General features: G+C 47.6%; 1 protein-coding gene and 1 long non-coding RNA gene across 4 annotated transcripts in view; one reads left to right on the top strand and one right to left on the bottom strand.

The window, feature by feature from the left end:
• The window catches only part of Pdpn (podoplanin), a 36945-nt gene extending 22036 nt beyond the window's left edge, over window positions 1–14909 (bottom strand). Inside the window, exon 1 of one of the 2 annotated variants that reach the window (XM_027399975.2) lies at window positions 14578–14909. In XM_027399975.2, the coding sequence (XP_027255776.1) occupies window positions 14578–14644 (67 nt within the window). In that variant the 5' untranslated portion in view covers window positions 14645–14909. The remainder of the gene's footprint in view (window positions 1–14577) is intronic. The other variant, XM_027399973.2, reaches the window with a different exon arrangement.
• LOC103158804 lies at window positions 1871–4532 on the top strand. Of its 2 annotated transcripts, none has more exons than XR_003482085.2 (3): window positions 1871–2525; window positions 2861–2954; window positions 3738–4532. It is a non-coding gene; the product is annotated as an uncharacterized LOC103158804 (long non-coding RNA). The 2 variants fall into 2 exon arrangements; XR_003482083.2 differs by having other exon boundaries at window positions 2837–2954.
• Window positions 14910–21255: the final 6346 nt, after the last annotated feature.

Here is a 21255-nt window from a genome sequence, read left to right as displayed (position 1 = left end):
TTCCTTTACCCCCATAGAGGCTTTTGCATCCTATTTCCCTATCGTGTCTTAAAAGTGTGCCAAGTCTCCACATAAAAAACACCTCACACTGTAGATGGTATCAGCCTTGCTGGCCTCTCACTGGGGTGGGTCCCCGGGAGCTCCTGCCTCTCCCTGAGCCACCCTGAAGCGGGTTTGTGCAGCCAGCCAGGAGGAGAGCCTGAACTCTCCTCTGCTTACCAAGCTTTGATGCTTTTTTCCCTGCTCCTGGCCCCCGTTGAAGTCATTCTTTGGAATAAGAATGCAGCAGCAGATATTTATAGAGCTCCTCTGATATGAAAAGCTATTCATCAGAAGCCATGCTTCTCAACACAACACCAGGTCGTTGCTGAGTGTAGCCAGAATCAGTCCTGGTGTGGCCAAGGATTTTTTAAAATGTCTCTTCACTCTTTCCACACAATCTCTTGACCTGATCAAGAGATTGGCACTGGAAAATTTCTTTCTCCTCTCTCCTTTGAGTTCTGTGGGTATGTGTCTCTGTGTGTCTGTGTCTGTGTGTGTGCATGCATGTGTGCGTTCATGTCTGTGTGTGTGTGTGTGTGTGTGTGTGTGTGCGCGCGCGCGCGCGCGCGCGCGCGTGCACACACACATGTATGCTTGTGTGTGTGCTCGAGCGCGTGTGTAGAATAGATATCAACCTCAGGGTCATTCTTCAGGATAGTGTCTGCCTTATTTTTTGAGACAAAGTCTCTCACTGAATGGGGATTTGCTGAATCCATTAAGCTGGGTAGCCAGGAAGCCATATAAAGCCTGCCGGTTTCTTCCTCCCCCGAGCTGGGATTCTAAACACATTCTCATCACCGTGTCTGGAAGTTTTGAATTCTTCCACAAATTCTGGGGCTCGAACTCAGGTTCTCATCCTTTCACACCAAATGCATACCAACTGAGCCGTATCTCCAGCCCACTCTTTGCCTTTTTGAGAAAAGGTCTCGCTGTGGATCACAGGCTAGTCTTGACTTCATGATCCTCCTGCCACAGACTTTTGAGACTGGGAGCCAGCATACCTGGGCTAAACAACTCTATTATTCTAGACTCTTGGAAGGCTTGTTCCTGTCACCCTGAGCACCCACAGACATGCCTTCACTTATTGTCTCTGGGAGGCCATGGTGCCACCTAACAGAGGTCCCAGCCTCTGGAGCCTTGGTAGGTTCTTGGCAGGTGTTTGCCAGGTGGCTGATGGGTAAGCATATGTACAGTCAAAGAACTGGTTCCTTTCTAATTACACCTTGGATTTGTTACCCTCCAGGGTTGCATGGCCTTCACTGCAGAGCTTGTGAGCGCCTTTCCCTACTGTAGGGCAGCAGGGATGAAGGCAGAACAATTTATCTGTGATGGTGAGCTCTGCTGCCCTGCCTGTCACTCACTGGGCCATTGACTATTTCCTCTCTATGTGATTCTAGAACCTTCTTTTAAGCAACCTGCCATTCTTCTGAGTTTGCTGCCCAGTCACTCTCCCAGCCTGAGGACACAGAATGACTAGGTGAGTGATGGTTACACTTTTCAGGGCTCCAGGAAGTGAATCAGTGTACTGCTCACCCCTAAACGCCACCGCAGCAGTGAAACACAGCCAGCTGAGTGCAGCTTTCAAGTTGATTACTCAACTCGGGGAGACCATTCTGCTCTTGACTAAGAGCAGACGGTTTTCCTGTAAAAGGGGAAATGAATTCTCAGTTTTGTGGGCAGGAATCATAGCTCCCAAGAATTTTTCTGGAACCCAGCAGGAGCTGGATACATGCAGGCCACCTTCTGGGGACGATTGCTGAGTGTTGACCTCATAGGATGTTTTAAGGGTACTGCCCAGAGTATCACATGACAGTGGGGTGGGAGAACTTGCCATCTGCCGGGAATGGAGCAGGGATTCTGAGCTCTGATTACGCAGACACTGGGCTGAGTGGCTAGGATTTTGAAAGAGGGGAAGGGGAGCCCCTTCAGATGGGACCTGCGGCGTGCTCACCCCAGCTATGAGCACAGGGAAGCCTTTGAGAAGACACAGAACGTGGCCGCCCTTGGCCTTGATTCTCAGCCTGGCTTGGCAGCTGCATCTTGGGAGATTTTTATTTTGCATTAGGATAATCTCTCTCTCTCTCTCTCTCTCTCTCTCTCTCTCTCTCTCTCTCTCTCTCTCTTTGTTTCCATAGGGCTGGGGAATCAAACCCAGGGCCCTGAGTGTGCTAGGTAACCATCTCAGCCCTTTGTAGGTTAGATTTTTTTTTTAAGCTGCTTTGGCTAGTAGGGTGTCTTCTGAACTTCCCTTCGTCCTGGCACATGGGAAGTTCATGCCTCCAGCCCCATCTCCAGGTTCGCCGCTCAGAGCCTCTTGGAACACCGGATATCTTCCATCACCTCATAGTCTCACCCTGAAAAGCAAACACCTGCCATTCTCAGCAACCCTACCTGATTTTCACAGATACTGTGATGGGTTCCTTGTCAACCTGACTGGATGTGGAGTCAACCGGGAGACACATCTGTGGCTATGTCCTCGAAAGGTATTTATAGAGAGGTGTGACCCGGGAGGGAACAAGTACTCTAAGCGAGAGTAGCAGCACCCTGTGGGCTGGGGGCCCAGAAGGGCCAAGGAGGAAGCCAGCTAAGCACCAGCAGCCATCTCTCCCTCCCTCTGCTCCCCGACCACCAATGCAATCGGCCTCCTCGCACTCCTGTCCCCGTCTTCCCTCCCATGACGGATCCCACAAACTAAGGGCCAAAATAAATTCTTCCTCCTCTTAGTTGCTTTCAGTCAGGTATCTGGTCATAGTGGTGAAAAACTAATCACTGCATCTGCCTTCCTTTAAAATAGATTAATTTTTATTTTGTGTACAAGAATGGTTGCCTACATGTATGGATATGTACTGCACACGTGCCTGGTGCCGTCGGAGGTCAGAAGAGGACATCAGATCCCCCAGAACTAGATAGAGGTATAAGTAGCTGTGGCCTCTGTGTGGTTTCTGAGAAGTGTGCATCCGGTCCTCTGGAAAAGCAGGAAGTGCACTTAACTGCTGAGCCATCTCTCGCACTCCACTTTCCTCATCGCCTTTCCTAAAAGGTTTGGATAGCACCACTTCCGTGCTCGTCCTTCATCCCGACAGATGGTGACTAGAGTCTGAGCAGATGCTTTTACTCCGGGCCTCCCATGCTGGGCAAGTGGCCTGCTGTTGAGCTACACCCCAATACCTGGGTTCTTTTAAGGATTTCATTCTCTTAAGAGGCCAGAACGGGCCACAAACACTTAAAATATATTGATGAAACCTGGGCTCACGGGGACTCACAGAGACTGAACTGACAACCAGGGAGCCTGCATGGGTCTGACCTAGACGCCCCCCACCCCTCCCCACCCCCGAATATATATTACAGTCGTATAGCTTGGTCTTCTCCTAACAGTGGGAGCAGGGGCTGTCTCTGACTCTTTTGCCAGCTTTTGGGACCATTGTCATTCATACGGGGTTGGCTTGTCCAGCCATGATATGCCATGTTTGGAGGTTATCCATGGGAGGCCTGCCCTCCTCTGAATAGAAGCAGGGGAGTGGATGGGGGAGGGGAAGAGAGAAAATGGGGAGAGGGGCTGGGAGGAGAGGAAGGAAGGAAAACAGTGGTTGGGTTGTTAAAATAAATAAAATATATAATTAAATAAATAAAATATAGTGACAAAGCAATCCAGATGAAGGACAACGCGGAATAACTCATGTATTCTGATTTCGAAGGACAAAGCAGAAGAAAGAACTCATGGACTCTGATTTTAAAATGTGAAGCAAATCTTCAGAAAGAACGGCTGATTATAACTGGGCACGATGTCCCTGTGGACCCAGCAGGAATTCAAGGCCAGCATATGCAGCACAGGGAGAGCCCTATCTCAGAAAAATAATAAAATATAAACAGGCTCGGGGCAGAGCTCGGTAACAGAGCACTTGTGCAGCTTGTAGAAGCCCAGCATTTATTCCAGCAATGGGGAAATGCTTTTACAAATGACTGCGGATTTTGCATAAGGGTAACCGTGTAGACCAACAGAATAGAATGGTGAGTCCAGACATAAACCTTTAAACACACAGGCAGCTGATTTGGGGTAAAAACACCAAGCTGCTTCAGTGGGGAAGAGTTATCTTCTCATCTCAGAAGGTGCTGGGACAACTGAATAGCAACAAGGGAAAGAGCGGAGCTGGTTCACTACTTCATGGCTCACACGAAAATCCATAAAAAGACATCAACGCCCGGCTGCCGGAACTAAACCATACAATGTAAGAGTCAACCTTTGCAGCCTCCAAATGATACCAACTGTTATAGTGGAAGTTCCACCCAAGCCCCCTCCTCTATCTCCCTCCAAACCCTGCTACATCTCAGAAAACCCACCAAATGATGACCCGTGCCCCAGAGATGCTCAAGACCACTCCCACAGGGTATTTAAACTGCCCCCCAGAAAATAAACAGGCAGTTTTCTGGTCTCTCTGGGGGGCTGAAAGGCCATCTGGGAGTGTTTTATCCATTAAAAATGGGCTTTTAAATTCGGTTTGATTTGGTCTAATTTGGATTGCTGTATTGGCGGAGAGGCTTACAGAGTACAGAAACTTTTCACCAACAGCAAAAGCTGAAAAGGAGATGAGACAAGCCAGACTTCACATTCTTAAAAACTTGTGCTTTAGCCTGGGTATATACAAAAGCAGACTGAATCCTGGGCAGTGGTGGCAAACACCTGTAGTCCCAGCACTTGGGAGGCAGAGGTGGGCAGATCTCTATAAGTTCAAGGTCAGCCTGGTGCTTTAATGAATACTATCAAAAAAATAATAATAACCCAACTTGTGGAATGGAAGAATTGTCTTTAGCTATCCAATAACAGTCCAGTAACTTTTTTTTTTCCTTTTTTCTTTCTTGAGATGGGGGGGAGGGATCTCACTATGTTGCCCTGGCTGATTTGGAACTCACTATATAGACCAGGCCAGGCTACCTTTGAACTCACAGAGACCTCCCTCACTCCCTCTGCCTCTCCAGTGCTAGAATTAAAAGCATGCACCACCACACATGTCCAGTATCCAGTGTGGCTTTATGACTAGCAATTAAAAGACATCTCATTTTTTAAAAACTGAATGCAGCTGGGTGATGGTGGCATGTGCCTTTAATTCCAGCATTCACAAGGCAGATCTCTTCGAGTTGAACGCTAGCCTGGTCCACAAAGTCAGTTCCAGGACAGCTAGAAATAGTTTACACAGAGAAACCCTGTCTCGAAAAACAAAGCTAAACAAAAAATTGAATGCACATGTTACTTCTTTTACTGAAGTGAAATTCACAGGGACACTTTGAAAGCATTTTCTCTTAGCATTCACAAAGTGACACGTGTGTATGTGTGGCAGATGTTGGTCAGAGGAGCATATCAGTTGTCCTGCTCCATCACTTTTGCCTCATTCTCTTGAGTTAGAGTCTCTCACTGCACCTGGAGCAAGGCTAGCAAACCAGCAAGCCGTAGAGAGCCTCCTGTCTCAGCTTCCACAGTACGGGAGTTACAGGTACATTGTGGGTATGAACATGTAGTCACACTCAGCTTTTTATGTGGGTTCTAGGGATTTGCACTCAGGTCCTCACCCTTTCACTGCAAGCGCTCTTAGTCCTTCATCTGTTTCCCCAGCCCCCATTTTACCCATACAAACCAGACCTCAATAATTCTGAAGTGAAAAGCTGTGCAGTGGTGGCACACACCTTAATCCCATCACTTGGGAGGCAAAAGCAGGCAAATCTCTGCGTTCAAGGCCAGCCTGGTCTATAGAGTGAGTTCCAGGACAACTGGAGTTACCCCAATCTGAAATAATAAACATTGGAGATAATCTCTTCTCTGGTTTCAATAAAATCAACTTACAAATTAACACTAAAAGCAAACAAAGACACATAAAATTTTCCTATCTTACAACTAGAAATGATCTATAGAACTCTTGTTCTAAAGAACACAAAGGTGCATTATTTATTGATAATGGAAGGGCTAAAGGTCAAAATGTGCAGCGAGGAGGCAATATGCAAAAGGGAAACTAGAGAAATAAATTGATTACCAAGAAACTCATTTTCATTATTTGTTTCTTTGTTTTGTTTTTTTTTTTAACAGTTTAGTCCCCATTTCCAGTTTTAATACTATTCACTGGGAGTGTGCAAACCATTGTCCTATTCATAATCACCTGACATAATTCTCTTAAAAATGAATGGAGAGAGAGAGAGAGAGAGAGAGAGAGAGAGAGAGAGAGAGAGAAAGAGAGAGAGCGAGAGATAGTATGCAGGCATTTGTTTCTAAATTTAAGAAAGATTAGGGTTGAGGATCTGTCTCAGTTGGTAGAGTGCTTGCCTAGCATGCATAAAACCCCAGGTCCCATCCCCAGTGCCTTGTAAACTGAAGAGAGAGGCAGGAGAATCAGGAGTCTAAGGTCAAGTTTAATTACATAGTGAATTTGAACTACATAGTACAGCCGGCCTGAGCTGTACTAAGTCCCTGAGCTGGAGAGATGGCTCAGCAGTTAAGAGCACTTGGTATTCTTCCATAGAGACCAAATTTGTTCCCAGCACCCTTTTTGGTGACTTACAACCTCCTATAACTGATGTCCTTTTTTGGTGCATGCTTGCTTACACACACACACACACACACACACAGGGAGGGAGGGTGGAAATAGCATGGATACAGTATTCATGTATAAAATTCTTTTTAAAAGAATAAAATTTGGGAAGCAACGCTTTAAAAACAATAACAAAACCAAAAAAGAAAGGCCGGGAAAACAAAATATAATAATAATAATAATAATAATAATAATAATAATAATAATAATAATAATAATAGTTGATACACCTAAATCTATTTATGGGGTACAATACAATATTTCAATACTTTTCTATAGTATGTAGCCATCAGAGCAGGACTGCTAGCTTCCATCATCTCAAACAGGTGTCACTTGGCAGGAACACTCAAAATGCTCTCCATCGTCTGCATCTACATACACAGGTGATTGCTGCCAATCATAACTACCCCTCTGAGCCACAGAACTCTAGAACTCATGCCCATGAATTACACTCGTGCACCTATTAATCAGCCATCCTCTCTCCATCCACCTCTGTCTTGGTTACTTTTCTATCATTGTGACAAAACATGGTAACCAAGGCAACTTATAAAATAAAGCAGCTCATTTAGGGACTCATAGTTTCAGAGGGTTAGAGTCCACCCATCATGGCGGGGAGCATAGCAGCAGGCAGGCAGGCAGCCAGGGCGCTGGAGCAGAAGCTGAGAGAGTGATTATATCTTGATCCCCAAGCATAAGACTGAGATGGAGATTGAGCCTGGCATGGGTTTTTGAAACCTCAAAGCCCACCCCCAGCGACACACTTCCTCCAACAAAGCCACACCTCCTAATCCTTTCCTAAACAGTCCCACCAACTGGGGACCAAGCATTTAAATATATGAGCCTATAGGGGCCATCCTCATCTAAACCACCAGACCCTCTAACTCTAATCCCTGATATGTGCCCTGTAAACACTTAAGGGGACAGGGACAGCATTTTTAGTTTGGTACTTGTTGTTAATTGCTGTGATCTCAGTTGCTGTGATCAACACCACAACCAAAAGCAACACTTGAGCTAATCATCCATCCCTGAGGAAAGTCAGGACAGGAACTCAAGGCATGAACTAAAGCAGACAGCCCAGAGGAACACCATTATGGGCTTGCTCTCTGGCTCATACTTAGCCAGATATTTTTTTATACAGCTCAAGACCACCTCCCCAGGTTATGGTGTTGCCCACAGTGGGCAGGGCCTACCCTCATCAATTATCACAATGTCCCATGGATTGGGCAATCCTGGGCAATTGTGTAACTCAGGCTTCCCCTCTTTCTTCCCAGATGACTCTTAGTTGTGTCAAGTTGACAATAAAAGCTACCCAGCATAGTACTCTTAACATCAGTTACATAATTAAAATCATGTACGTAACAAACAGAATGAATTAAAAACAACTTGTGAGTGTAACAGTAACAGATGGTGTTGCTGCCATAGAAGCCTTGGAGGGATCACACGGCTTACTTTTCTGGATATCTTCAGGGATACCAACTCCAAGCACTGGTGGCCACTTAGCTAAGTGGCCAGCGATGTATGTGCCCAGAATGTGTACTCTTGGTATACTCCAGCACTTGAGTTTGAGCTCATTGTTGCCGCTTACTGGCTGTGTGTGTGAACCGGGATGAGCCTCTTAACTCATCTATCTGCAAGAAGTAAATAGTTCATCCCTTGTAGTCGTTCTGTGAGGACTGAAACAGGGCTTGTGAGTGGCTGACACACTCCAGCTCAGCAAATGGATAAAGTGGTCATTGCTATTAGCCCCTCCCCCATTTGGAATCTAGTGTGTGGCTTTGCAGCTTCACATTTAATCTTACTGTGGAGTCACAGTCTCACTGCTTTCCATGAGTTGATCTTATACGATGCCAGGAAGCAAAGGTCACTAAAAACGGACACAGGAGTGAGGGGAGAAGGTCCAGTCAGGAAAGTACTTACCTTGCAAGCATGGTATCTTAGTACTTTTCTATTGCTGTGAAGAGACACCACGAGCAGGGCAACTTAGAGAAGAAAGCATTTGTTTCGGGCTTACAGTTCAGAGGGTGAGCTCGTGACCCACACGGCAGAGAACATGTCAGTAGACAGGCAGCAATGAGCGACAGCTGAGAGCTTAGGTCTTATCCTCAAGTAGAAGAGAGGCAAAGAGAGAAAAAGACAGACAGAGACTGGGAATGGTGTGACTTTGAAACCTCAAATTCCACCCCAACCCTGTGGCACACCTCTTCCAACACCACCATGCCTCCTAATCCTTCCCAAATAATTCCACCAACTATGGGCCAAACAGGGCCATTCTTATCCAAACCACCACATACGGAAAGCTCATTTGGAGCCCCAGAACCATGCCAATAAGTAAATAAATGTGCGTGGTGGTGTGTGACTTTTATCCTAGTTCTGAGGAGGAAGAGACCAGATGGCTCCCTGGGGCTTGCTGGCCACCCAGCCTGATGTACTTGACAATGAGAGAGCATGTCTCAAGGAAACCAGGTAGAGGCTGGAAAGATAGCTTAGTGGTTCAGAGCTCAAACCATACTTCCAAATCACCCACTTTGTATTGCTCACAATTCTCAGGAACTCCATCTCTTAAGGGATCTGATTCCTCTCTGGGCACCTGCAATCATGTGCACACAGACACATATGCGTACACATAGTTTTAAAAAATAAAAGCAAATCTTAAAAGAAAAACAAGGATAACAGTATAAAGATTTTCATCTCCCTCTCTCTCTCCACACTCACACACACACACTCACACACACACACACTCACACACACACACAATACACACACACTCACACACACATACTTTATGTACATATCTGCTACCTGTGGCATTGCCCTTCTTAAGTGAAAAAATGGTTCCTGGATGTGTAGTCTTCTGTAGAACAAACACATTGGATGGAATGTGTTGCCAGCCTTAGGGAATAAAGATCTGTGATTCTCAGGGACCCACCCAAACTGAGGTCAGATCCCCAAGGCTGCCAAATAGGACAGCGCTGTAGGAGCTCAAAGCAGGACAACACCATGCTCCAATGCCTGAACACACAGCAAGAGCTCAATAAATACTTGTCAAGTAAGCAAATTCCTTGGGCAGGGCTGCTTTCATGGCAACAAACAGTGTTCCTTGTCTCTCCCTTTCTAGAGATCCCAGGCAAACTAAGTCCTCTCTCCCTCCGGTAGGGCATTCTGCTCTGGCTCCCAGCTTTGTTTGTTTGCTGTGTTTTATTATCTCTGATGGAAACACAACGATGGACTCTGGGAAATACCCTGATCTTGTCAGTACTGTTTACACATTTTGCACCCCCCTTCCCTGGCCTCCAACTGTACTCAACGCTATTGGCATTCCCCTGTACCCTGCCAATTTAACAGAGGCTCTCAGAGCCCTGGTGTGACGTGGATTGACCTGCCCATACCTTTCCGGGCATTTCTGCAATGTCTGTCCCTCTGGATAGAAGTCACGAGCTCATCTTCATCTGGGAAGGCAACTGTCCTCTTCATATGTTTTTGTTCTTGAAACGGCATCCGTTCCGCCTTGCCTCAACAATGTTTGTCTTCTGTTTCTCCAAGTAAGTGACCAGCTGGCCAAGGCTGAAAGTCTTCCTCTGAACTTAGCCTGACTCATCTCCAAATACAAACTGTTCTTTGAGACACAGACACTGGACCAGGCACAATACAGACATACCCATCTACTCGTGTGTGTGTGTGTGTGTGTGTGTGTGTGTGTGTGTGTGTGTGTGTGTAGTCAAGTGATAACCTCAGGGGTTTTTGTTTTTATTTTTTGAGACAGGGTGTCTCAATGGCCTGGCACTTGTGGACTGGACTAGACTGACAGGCTAGAGAGCCTCAGGGATCCGCTGTTTCTTGCACTCCTAGCACTGGTATTACAAATCCTTGCTGCTACCCAGCTTTTTTACAAGGGTTGTGAGAACCAAACTCAGGTTTTCACGTTGACACAGCAAGCAGTTCACCCGCCCAGCTGTCTCTCTAACCCTGCTCTATCTACTCTTTCCGTTGATGTTCAAGAGTTTCCCATCACCTGGCTGGCCATGAATGGGCTGGGATGACGGACAGCCAGGCGCTGTGGTTAGACATGTGGGAGGAAGCAGCCACCTCTATTTCCTGCCCTGGAAGAACTTGGCAGAATGCCAATTGTTTCCTAACCTGGCTCTATCGTGTATTAGATCTTGGGTGAAAAGCCTAATCACTTTCCTTTCCCAGAACATTCCAGGGGATGGAGAGATGGCTCACCCCGTAAAGTGTTCTCCATGCAAACATGAGGATCTGAGTTCCAACCCCGACTTACACAAAAAGCAGGGTTACAAGGTGTGCATCTCTTACCTCAACACTGGCAAGGTAGAAGCCACCAGGTCCCGAGAGCCACTGCCCAGTAAGTCTAGCAATTGGTGAACTCCAGGTTCAATGAGACAGTGTCTCAAAACATATGGTGGAGAGTAATTTCGGCAGATCTGACCTACACACACACACACACACACACACACACACACACACACACACCTTCACACACACACACACACACACACCTACACCTACACACACCTACACACACACACACACACCTTCACAACACACACACACACTCACACACACACACTCACACACACACACACACACACACACACACACACACCTTCACACACACACACACACACCTACACCTACACACACCTACACACACACACACCTTCACAACACACACACACTCACACACACACATACACACACACCTTCACACACACACACACACCTTCACACACACACACACCTTCACACACACCTTCACACACACACACACACACACACACATACACACCTTCACACTCACACTCACACACATACACACACACACACACACACACACACACACACACACACACTCTTCAGGGAATCTACTAAGAAATCCCTGAGGACCGCAGGCAAGGGGAGAAGGGGAGCTTTCTCTGCTGTGGTCCCCACGATAATCCTAGGCGCAACCTCATCAGCTCTTAAAGCTTAACCAGGGCTGGCCAGTGGCTCTGTGGTTAAAAGCACTGGCTGTTCTTCCAGAGGTCCTGAGTTCAATTCCCAGCACCCACATGGCAGCTCACAATTGTCTATAACTCCAGTTCCAGGAGATCTCACATCAATGCACATAAAATAAAGTTAAATAAATTATTTTTTAAGGAGTATCTTAACCCCTCACAATCATGGGCCCTCTACTAACATGATTCCATTGGCTTCTTCCCTGAGGGGTTTCAGGACAGCAGTGTTTCCTTGAATGATGGGATGATGGGATGGGATGGGAGCCTCTGCAGGTTTCCAGGAAAGATTGGTATTTGATTTTGCTCCCTCCTCAGCCTCCCCCGAAATACTTCCACAAGTTGTAACCTGGAATGCTTGCTCTCAGAAGCCAGAACTATGACAAAAATTCAGATAAGCCCGTGCAATCCGGAGCACAGGTTCATTCTCGGTTTCGAGGATGGCAGAGCACTCTCAGCTTTTCTGCACCCAGTAACCTGCCACACCCTCTTGGGAGGTATTTAGCACCTGCATGCAGGATGAGTTCAGGCAATTATTTTTATGCACTGATTCTAGTGTGAGGAGTGTATAACTGAAGGAAATTTAGAGAGTTTGTATTTGTGTTTAAGGGACTGAAAATGGTTCCACCTTTGGTGTCAAGTTCAGCCTTTTTTTTTTTTTTTTTTAGATCAGCAGTGGTGAAGAGCTTGACTTTGCTTTTGCATCCTGGTTCTGGCAGCTTCTGAGATAATAGTGTATAATTTACAGGCGTTGTTGGGGATTAAAGGAGGCAGTCTGGTGACATTCCTAGAATGTTGTGGGGGATGGGAATGCCACAAAGTGGTGTCCTGCCCACTAGGTAGGACCATACTCAGTCATGCCAAGATTTGGGTCTCTATCCGTGCCAGCTTTGAGTTAGTGGCCATGGGCACACCCAGCCTACTGCTGCCGGACACATGTTATGTATGTGCTTTCCTCATCTGAACTCAGCCTGGGGTCAGAAGCCCAAGCTTCCCTTGAAGAACCAACTTTATTCAAGGCCTCTGCCACATAAACCCTTCGCAAGCCGGGAGGATTCCAGGGCCCCCAAAACTGGCAAGAACTTCAGGGAAATCACAGGATAATTTCTTTACTACATGATTAATCCTGTTTGGACTGGCCCCGGAAGAGCACTCATGGGTTAGCGGCAAGCAGCAGCTTTCAGAATCTTACAAAAATTAATTGTCTACCGGACAGGCCCTGCGGTACAGGCTTTGGATGAAAGTTCAGAGTGAGGGTGGAGCCTGGCAACTGAGGAAGACGACAGATGTGAGGACAACAGGCCTCTTTAGGATCCACTACCGCCTTAGAGATGGCAAAGGGAGTTGGATTATAATAGTAAATCAGAACGGCACATGACCCTAATAGAAGAATTAGCACACACAATCACCTCCAGTCTGGCTCCCCAATAACAGCTCAGCTCAATGGAGCTACTCATCCATATTCATTATTCTCAGACAAAAACCCTGCAGGCCTCGGTCTTGCAGCAGAACAGCCTGCAGACAACCAGCCACATGGCTGTCCCTTTGGCCACCCCTTTCTTTACAAGGCCTCTTTCTTTAGCCATACAGTTTCTAGCATAGCACAATGATGACTTTTTCTAAACAAAACGGAACAGCAGTTACATTTTAGGAGCACCTTGGGGGCTGGCTTTAGAGAGTCGCAGCCTACCCTTGCCTGGGAGGGTGTTAGCCAGCCTCTGGCTTTCCTCGGATGTGGTTCGGGTGAGTGAAAAGTTGTGTCATTTGCACACATTGTCTCGCCAAACGGGAAATAGAACTGAAATACAGAACTGTATATATCGCAGTGCAAGGAGAAGCTTCAAAGAAAGGGCTGCCAGGAATAGCCCAGGGCCCCATAAAGAGTAGCTTCGAGTCTTTGCGCAGACAGCCCCACCCAGTGCATGCTGTATAATTTCCCTAAGGTAGGTGTTGTCTGTGGAGAATTATAGAAGCCGAGGCTAGGCCACTTCCCTCACCAGGAAGGGCTGTGCTCCATCTCTGAAGACCACTAGTTTGCTGAGGAGGCTTCAGTGGGTATTCAGTGAGCACCTGCTACTGTCAGGTGATGTTTTGGATCAAGGTTAGAGCTTAGATTCCACCAGGGAAACAGACACAACTAAAACCTCAGGGCAAGAAATAAAATAGGGTGGGTACAATCCGGAAGCCCAGGCTGGTTTTAAAAACTCTCATTCTCCTGACTCCGTTTCCCCCATGCTGAGAAGACACAGGTGAACATCACTAACTATGCCGGGCATGAAACCCAGAGTATCATGCACGCAAGGAAAGGACTCTGCCAACATTTAGGCTCCAGTGGTCTTTTACTAACGCTAATTCCGCCATTGAGTCCTTGGCCAAGTTCAATACATGACTTCAAACACACACCTCAATGCTCATAGCAGTCCTCCAGGTTAGGAGGTACAGCTTCAGCATGCTGGATGCCCGGGGCTCCGTCCATTCCCAGTCCTGGGAAACAAGTAGGAAGGAGGCAGAGAAGACAAGGCTGCTAGGAAGAGGCAGCCTTAGGGTTTCCCCACTGTTCCCCAAGTTGTTCATCCTAATTAGCTAGGCCTCTTCAGGTCTGTCCCCAAGGATGGGACCCCTACTTCCAATCTATGTCCTCCTGCCTGTTCCTCTCTTCTTCATTACTCTAATACATTGTTCTTTGGGCCAGTCCAGTCACCATCCCACCCTATGTCATTAGCGCGCGGCGGGAGGGGGGTCGGGGAGGGGCAGGACACGGGACACGACACATTCTGCACCCCCACCACCTGTGGTTCCAGAGTACTCCCGACAAACTCACTGGCCGTTCCGGGGACTTGGCCTCATCTAAGCTGCCCCAGCTCTCTCCTGGGTACTCTCAGATCCCAGGCGTCCCCCGCCTCCCTCCATCCCCAACAGCAAGTGCCGGTAGCCACTCATGCAGGGGCGCTTACCTCCCTGCGCAAAGTGCCACAACCACGCGCTCCCCAAAACCCAGAACAACGCTGGCGCCGTCCACATCTTGATCTCTCGGGAGCCTCAGCAGCAGGTTTTTGTGGTTGTGGAAAGCTGAAAAGGGCTTCGCAACTACAAACCCAGCCGGGAAGAACTCGGCCGAAGGCTGGAAGGCGGTGAGCAAGAGTCGCAGCGCCGGAGAGTGCCGGGCTTCCTGGGCTTGCCGTAGCGGGCACACAAACTCGGCAGCTGGCAACTTCTCCGCGCAGTCAGCATTTATGTCTCCCGACCGGGGCGGGAGCGGGTGGGCATCAGGTGGTCCCAGCCCAGAGATCTAGGACCGCCCCCCGGACTCTGTTTGGCCAGCATCACAAGATGACCTCAGGCCAGGTTTAAAGTTACAGCGCCTCAGCCACTGGGGCCCAGCCCAGCCCAGCCCCCCCCCCCCCCCGCCCCAAAAAAGCTTTTGACTGCTTTGCAATTTTATTTATTTTTCTACTATGTTTGTTATTCTGTTTTGAAGGGGAAAGCACTAAACCTACGTTTTCTTTTTTACTGGGCTAAAGAGAGGCTCACACGGTGGCCTATATGGCTTCTTTGGTTTTAGAACCACACATTGGATTTTTAGCTTTTTTGTAAATACTGAGTCTGATGTTTTGAGAAAAACAATGATGGTCGTTTGGGTGGGTCAGAGGCGGTTCGTGTTAATTAGTTGAGCCTTCAAGTAAGGCACTTGGATGTGTGGCTGGTAGTACCTGTCCACCACACCCCCCTCCCCCCAACACACACACAACTGGCCACCAGTGCTTGGCTTTGTGGATATTTGTCTCCGAGGGGTACTGGTCTAGGTGGGCCACCTGGCCTGGTAGGGTGCTTGGCCCTATTGACTTTGAAAGGCAGAGCACATGACGCCTCCTGATACTGGGGACATTGTGGCTTCACCTGGAGAGGTAGCAGCTGTGTCATCTGGTTACGAGTTCCTCCAGCTCATCCATGTAATCTCAGGGTTTAGCCAGTAATCTCCCTTTCTTGTTTAAACAATCTCTCCTTGGTCTCAGGGAGTGGGTATCAGCAAGAGAACTCTTCTTCATTGCCTTCTAACCTGTTGGAATTTAAGAACAGGATTGGGGAGGTGGTCTTGGCGCCATGCCAGATGCCATAAATTCCATTCAACAAAAGCATCTGAAGATAGCTCCAGAGATGGCTCAGTCACCAAATCTGGTGACCCACAATGGAGAAAAGAAAAAACTGACCCCAGAATGGTGCCTCTGCCCAGACAGCACTCTCTCTCTCTCTCTCTCTCTCTCTCTCTCTCTCTCTCTCTCTGTGTGTGTGTGTGTGTGTGTGTGTGTGTGTCTGTCTCTCTCTTCTCTCTCTCACACACACAATGTAAAAAAAATGAAAATAAATGAAAAACAGAACTTAAATGTGAATGTCCTCAAAGTGTCCCAATGGTGGTGTAAATGGGTTGTTTCATCTTTGACCTGGGTTCCAAACAGACTTCATCTTAAGAATTGCAAGAATAGATTTTTAAAATTACGGTGTGTGCGCGCGTGCGTGCGTGCGTGCGTGCCTGCGTGCGTGCGCGTGAGCGCGCAGGCATGTGTGTACATGATGTGTGTGGGCACCCATGGCATGGAATATGTGTGCAGTCAGAGGACAGCTCTGTGGAGTCAGCTCTCTCCTACCTTTACATGAGTTCTAAAGTTCAAATCAGGTTGCCAGGCAAGCCCTTTTATCTCCTGAGCCAAGATTATTTTAACAGCAGACACCCAGTAGGAGGCAGAGGCAAACAGATCTCTGAGTTCCAGGCCAGCCTGGTCTAGAGAGTGAGTTCCAGGACAGGCAAGAAGCTACACAGAGAAACCCTGTCTCAAAAAAAAAAAAAAAGAAAGAAAGAAAGAAGGAAGGAAGGAAGGAAGGGAAAAAGGAAAAGAAGGAAAAGAAAAAAATAAAAAGCTCAGACTCAGCTTCCACCCCACTCACTAATTAATAAGACCTTTTGGGGAAATGCTAGTTCAAACAAGTGTCCCTGGAAAACTTGCTCACAGGGACAGTTAGCAAGCTGTGCCCTTTAGCAGCACTTCTGTATCCAGCAGCATGGTGAGAGTGAGGCTGCCCACCCAGCAGCGGCAGGTGTAACTGGGCAGCCAGGAGGTTTTCACATCTCTAGGGATTGCTCAAGGGACAGTGGCTTGTCCTGGGGCTACAAGATAGGAATGAAGTGGACTCGGGAAGTGAGAAAGAGAACCCTGCTGGATTGGTGTTGCAGCATCATTTCTGCTGCATGAGTAACGCGTGTGGTAGACTGGGTGCCACGCACATGGCCTGTGTGGCCTCTTAGGCACGTAACAGAGGCCAATGGCCTCCATCGTGGCAACTGAAACATTAACACACAGCTTATAGAGAGGGAATCTTAGGGGCAGATGGAGAACCCAGGAAATAAATCCATCCCCTGCTCCTCTCTCACCATGTCCTAGGGATGCGTCTAGGGATGCCTCTAGGCTGCAGAAGGCTGGTCCCCTGCCTTCACATAGAGAATGGAGGAGGAGGACATAAGTGGAAACAGAATCCTGTTGGGGGCCTGGGGACAAGGAGGGGACTGGAGAGAGGACACAGGACTGCAGAAGTCTGCAATGGTTCTGCATGTTGTCCTTCTGAATAACCAGGTGTGTGGCTGGCCCCAAGAAGGGTCACTAAAGAACAGGGGTCGGGGGAGGCAGTTACAATCCCACAACAAAGCAAACAGCAAGTTAAAGATGCCTTGACCCTGGGCAGAATGATGCCCAGGAGTGATACAGAGCCAGTAAAGCCTCAAAGGTGAAATCCAGCTCAGAGTAGCAGGGGACTACATGTGACAAGGCAGGGGACCACAGGGACAGGCCTGACTACGTGCAGTGCAGAGGGATCCTTCCCACTTGTGACACAGCTGTGTGAAACCTAAATAAACAAAAGGTGGACAGGCGCCTGCCTTGAGATAAGGCTCACAGACCTACTGTTTGCAAATCTTACCTTTCAATCTCATCTGACGGTCCAGTGACCTTTGATCTAGGCTCACAGTATTCAAGGAAAATGGCTTAGCACTGATTCACCTGGAGGGCTGCCTAACACACAGATCATTCCGGTCACTCCAGAGTTACTCATTAAAAGGAAAGCTGGGGTCCCACGTTGAGAACCACTCTTCAGATCAAACCACAAAACTCATCAAGTCCCACAGAAATGAATGGGGAAGGAGGGTGTGAGTCTCTCTGTGGCTGATAGGTCTGGAGCCTATTGCTAATGCTGAGTTTTAAGTAAGATAGAAGAAGCTGAGATGACACAGCCAGCATGGGACCCTTTGTCCTGGGGGATGCTAGAGGTTGGTGTTAGGTCTCTGGTGCTTGGATGCATTCTTTGGGGTCTCTGCCCATCCTGGAGAGGAGTCGGCTGAACTTTTTTTTTTTTTTTGGTGAATTAACAAGTTTCATTGGCGTTATTTACAGTAATACAGATAAAGGGTTAATTCCAAGAACAGAAATGACCTACAGACAGCTGCATCACCAACGTCTGCTCCAGCATGAATGACAACACACAAATTTCAACTTCTTAAAGAAACACAAATAATGCAGGAAAGTTTCCAAAAATTGCTGAAAAATAAAAGAACTGCTGAAGACATCACCATCCCCCACATCAGATTGTACTACAGAGTTATAGTAATAAAAATCACACACTATTGGCACAAAAATAGACACGTTCATCAGTGGACTCAAATTGAACACAAATCCACACACCTATGAACACTTCATTTTTTTTAAATTTTTATTTTATTTTATTAGTTCAAATTAGGAACAAGCTTGCTTCACATGTCAATCCCTTCTCCCTCTCCTTCCCCTCCCCCCAACGTCCCACCTGCCCCTAGCCATCCCCCCTCCACTCCCCAGGCAGGGTAAGGCCCTCAAAAGGGGCTCCCCAATGTCTACCACATCATCCTGGGCCAGGCCTAGGCCCTTCCTCATGTGTTCAGGTCAAGAGAGCATCCCTTCACATGGGATGGGCTCTCAAAATCCCTTCTTCATTTTTTTTAAGACCTTACATATTTAATACAGTGCATCACCCCTGTACAAATGGAAAAAAATTAAGTTCAACATTTCTAGAACAATATGGGTGTTAATATTTGTACAATTCGGCTGAACTTTTGCAGGCTGCCTGGGGAGACAGAGTTCTGGGACTGAAACTCCTTCAACGGACTGTCCAAGGACATAAAGCATCTCTGTGATCCCTTGCATGTGTGTGTGTGTGTTGGTTTTTCAAAATAGGGTTTCTCAATAGCTATGGAACCAGTCCTGGAACTTGCTCTGTAGACCAGGTTGGCCTCAAACTCACAGAGATCCACCTGCTCCTGTCTCCCAAGGGCTGGGATTAAAGGCCTGTACTACCACAGCCTGGCCAGCATCTGCGTCTGCATTCTTAAAACGGGTGTCATTCCCATTCCAGAGAGCTCTGCATCCAGCTAGTACCTGATCCTGATGCTGGCTGCATCTACCAGGCCCTGCTGAGTTCTCAGTCTCTTTCCTCCTCTATTTGTGTCCACCAGGAAACTCAGTCACCAAACACTGGTGTCTGGAGCAGAAGTTGTTAAAATGGCTCTATGGGAACTAGTTTCTCTGACCTAGGGCATGGATAGTCACCGAGAACCAAGTTAAGCATGGGGGTCATTCTCTCTTCTTGGCTGTCCTTCACCTGAGCCTGCCCACTCCTGGGGAACTGGATTTATTCCCAGTTCCACCCTTGAACTGGTACTCTACACTGAGACCCCAGCCAGGAAGTCAACTTCTGCTGTTCCATGAGTGGGAACTGGCTTGAATTCTAACCCACTGTCCTCTAAGTGCCAGAGAGCCCATTGCTTCTGTGAGATCTCCCTGATGCCAACTGCTCCTCCTGCTGTCAAAGTCATCTCATGCCTCCATTCCTGTGGGCTTGCACAACAGTTTCACTTTCAAACTCCCCAAAGAAATTTTGAAAAGCTGGGTACCTATTTGCCATCACAGAGTTGGATAAGCACAGTCGTCCTTCGGTGTGTGTGGAGGTGGGTTCCAGGGATGCTATAACCGGAAGATACTCAAGTCCCTATGGACAATGGGGTTTGTTGTGGAATATTATTTTAAGGTGTATCACATTTGTTTCTGCTGCTTTTGTTAATGATGCAAAGACATGATACATTTGTTTGATTAAATAAAATGAATAGGGTGTGGACACATGGGGAAGGGCCTAGGCCTGGCCCAGGATGATGTGGTAGACTTTGGGGAGCCCCTTTTGAGGGCCCTACCCTGCCTGGGGAGTGGAGGGGGGATGATGGCTAAGGGCAGGTGGGATGTTGGGGGGAGGGGAGGGAGAGGGAGAAGGGATTGACATGTGAAGCAAGCTTGTTCCTAATTTGAACTAGTAAAAAAAAATTAATAGGGTGAAAGTCAGGAGGCCCAGTCAACAACTAGCTGACAGGAAGTGGTAGGGAGGAACCATGTGTAGCCAGGGTTCTTTAGTGGGGGCTAAAGAGAAGATGCCCCCCACCCCCCACCCCCGGGTGGGGGCAGAGAGATGTGAGCAAGGAGAGAAGGTGAGCTACTTGTTATTCAGCCTCTTTGAGCTAGCAGGATTTCACCTCCACCTTTGGATCTTGAGTTCTATAGGGTAGAGATTTGGATAAGGTTTCCTTCCTTTAGTGGCTGTGATAGAGCAGGTACCTGAGGGAACAGAATTCCTGACTGGCTACAGCTCTGCGGCTGAACCGCTGCTGGTAGCTGTGGAGTTGCAATTCCCTGCTGGGACCGCACTTACTTAAGGTGCAGTCATTGTACTGCATGTGAAACAAGGGAGGGCTGTATTTGCAGGTATTATATGGACTTATAACTAATATGACGCCAATACTATGCGTTAATAACTAGCTACTGTAATATATTGTTTAGAGGGGAAGGGAAAGAGGAAAATGTCTGTATAAGTTCAATACCCAATCCTTTTTGAGACAGAGTCTCACTGGAGCTCTGACCAGCCTGGAACTTCCTATGGAGACCAGTCTGGCCCTGACATCCTGGAGATCTGCCTGCTTCTGTCTCCCTTACGCAGGGATTAAAGGTGTGCACCACTATGCTCAGCTCTCTAAGTATTAATCTGAGGTTAGTTGAACACATGGATCCAGGGGAGTCATTGAACAAGATGTCTTAGGCATTTCATAAAAAGAAATAGGGTTCAAAGGGAGGGATGGCTCATCAGGTAAGATTATTTGCTGCTCTTCCAGGGGACGGACCTAGGCTCCGTTTCCCAGCCTCCAATGGCAGCTCACAGTCCCAGAGGAGCTGATGCCCTCTTCTTATTGAAGTTTCTAGACCTGGATAAGCCTGTCTGACGATACAGCAATCCAAATCAGACCAAATCAAACCAAATTAGAAAAAGCCCACCTTTAATGGATACAACACTCCCGGATGGCTTTCCAGCCCCCAGAGAGGAGACCGGAATGGGAGACCAGAAAAACCACGAATCTATTCTAGGGGACACAGTTTAAATACCCTGTGGGAGTGGTCTTGAGCATCTCTGGGGGAGGGGTCATTACTTGGTGGGCTTTCTGAGATGCAGCAGGGTTTGGAGGGAGATAGGAAGGGGGCTTGGGCGGAATTTCCACCAAAACATCCCAGACTCTTTGGGTA

The sequence above is a fragment of the Cricetulus griseus genome, chromosome 2, assembly GCF_003668045.3.
Source record: "Cricetulus griseus strain 17A/GY chromosome 2, alternate assembly CriGri-PICRH-1.0, whole genome shotgun sequence".
Classification (NCBI taxonomy): domain Eukaryota; kingdom Metazoa; phylum Chordata; class Mammalia; order Rodentia; family Cricetidae; genus Cricetulus; species Cricetulus griseus.
Note: the sequence above shows the minus strand (reverse complement) of the source record. Positions and strands in the feature narration are given on the sequence as shown.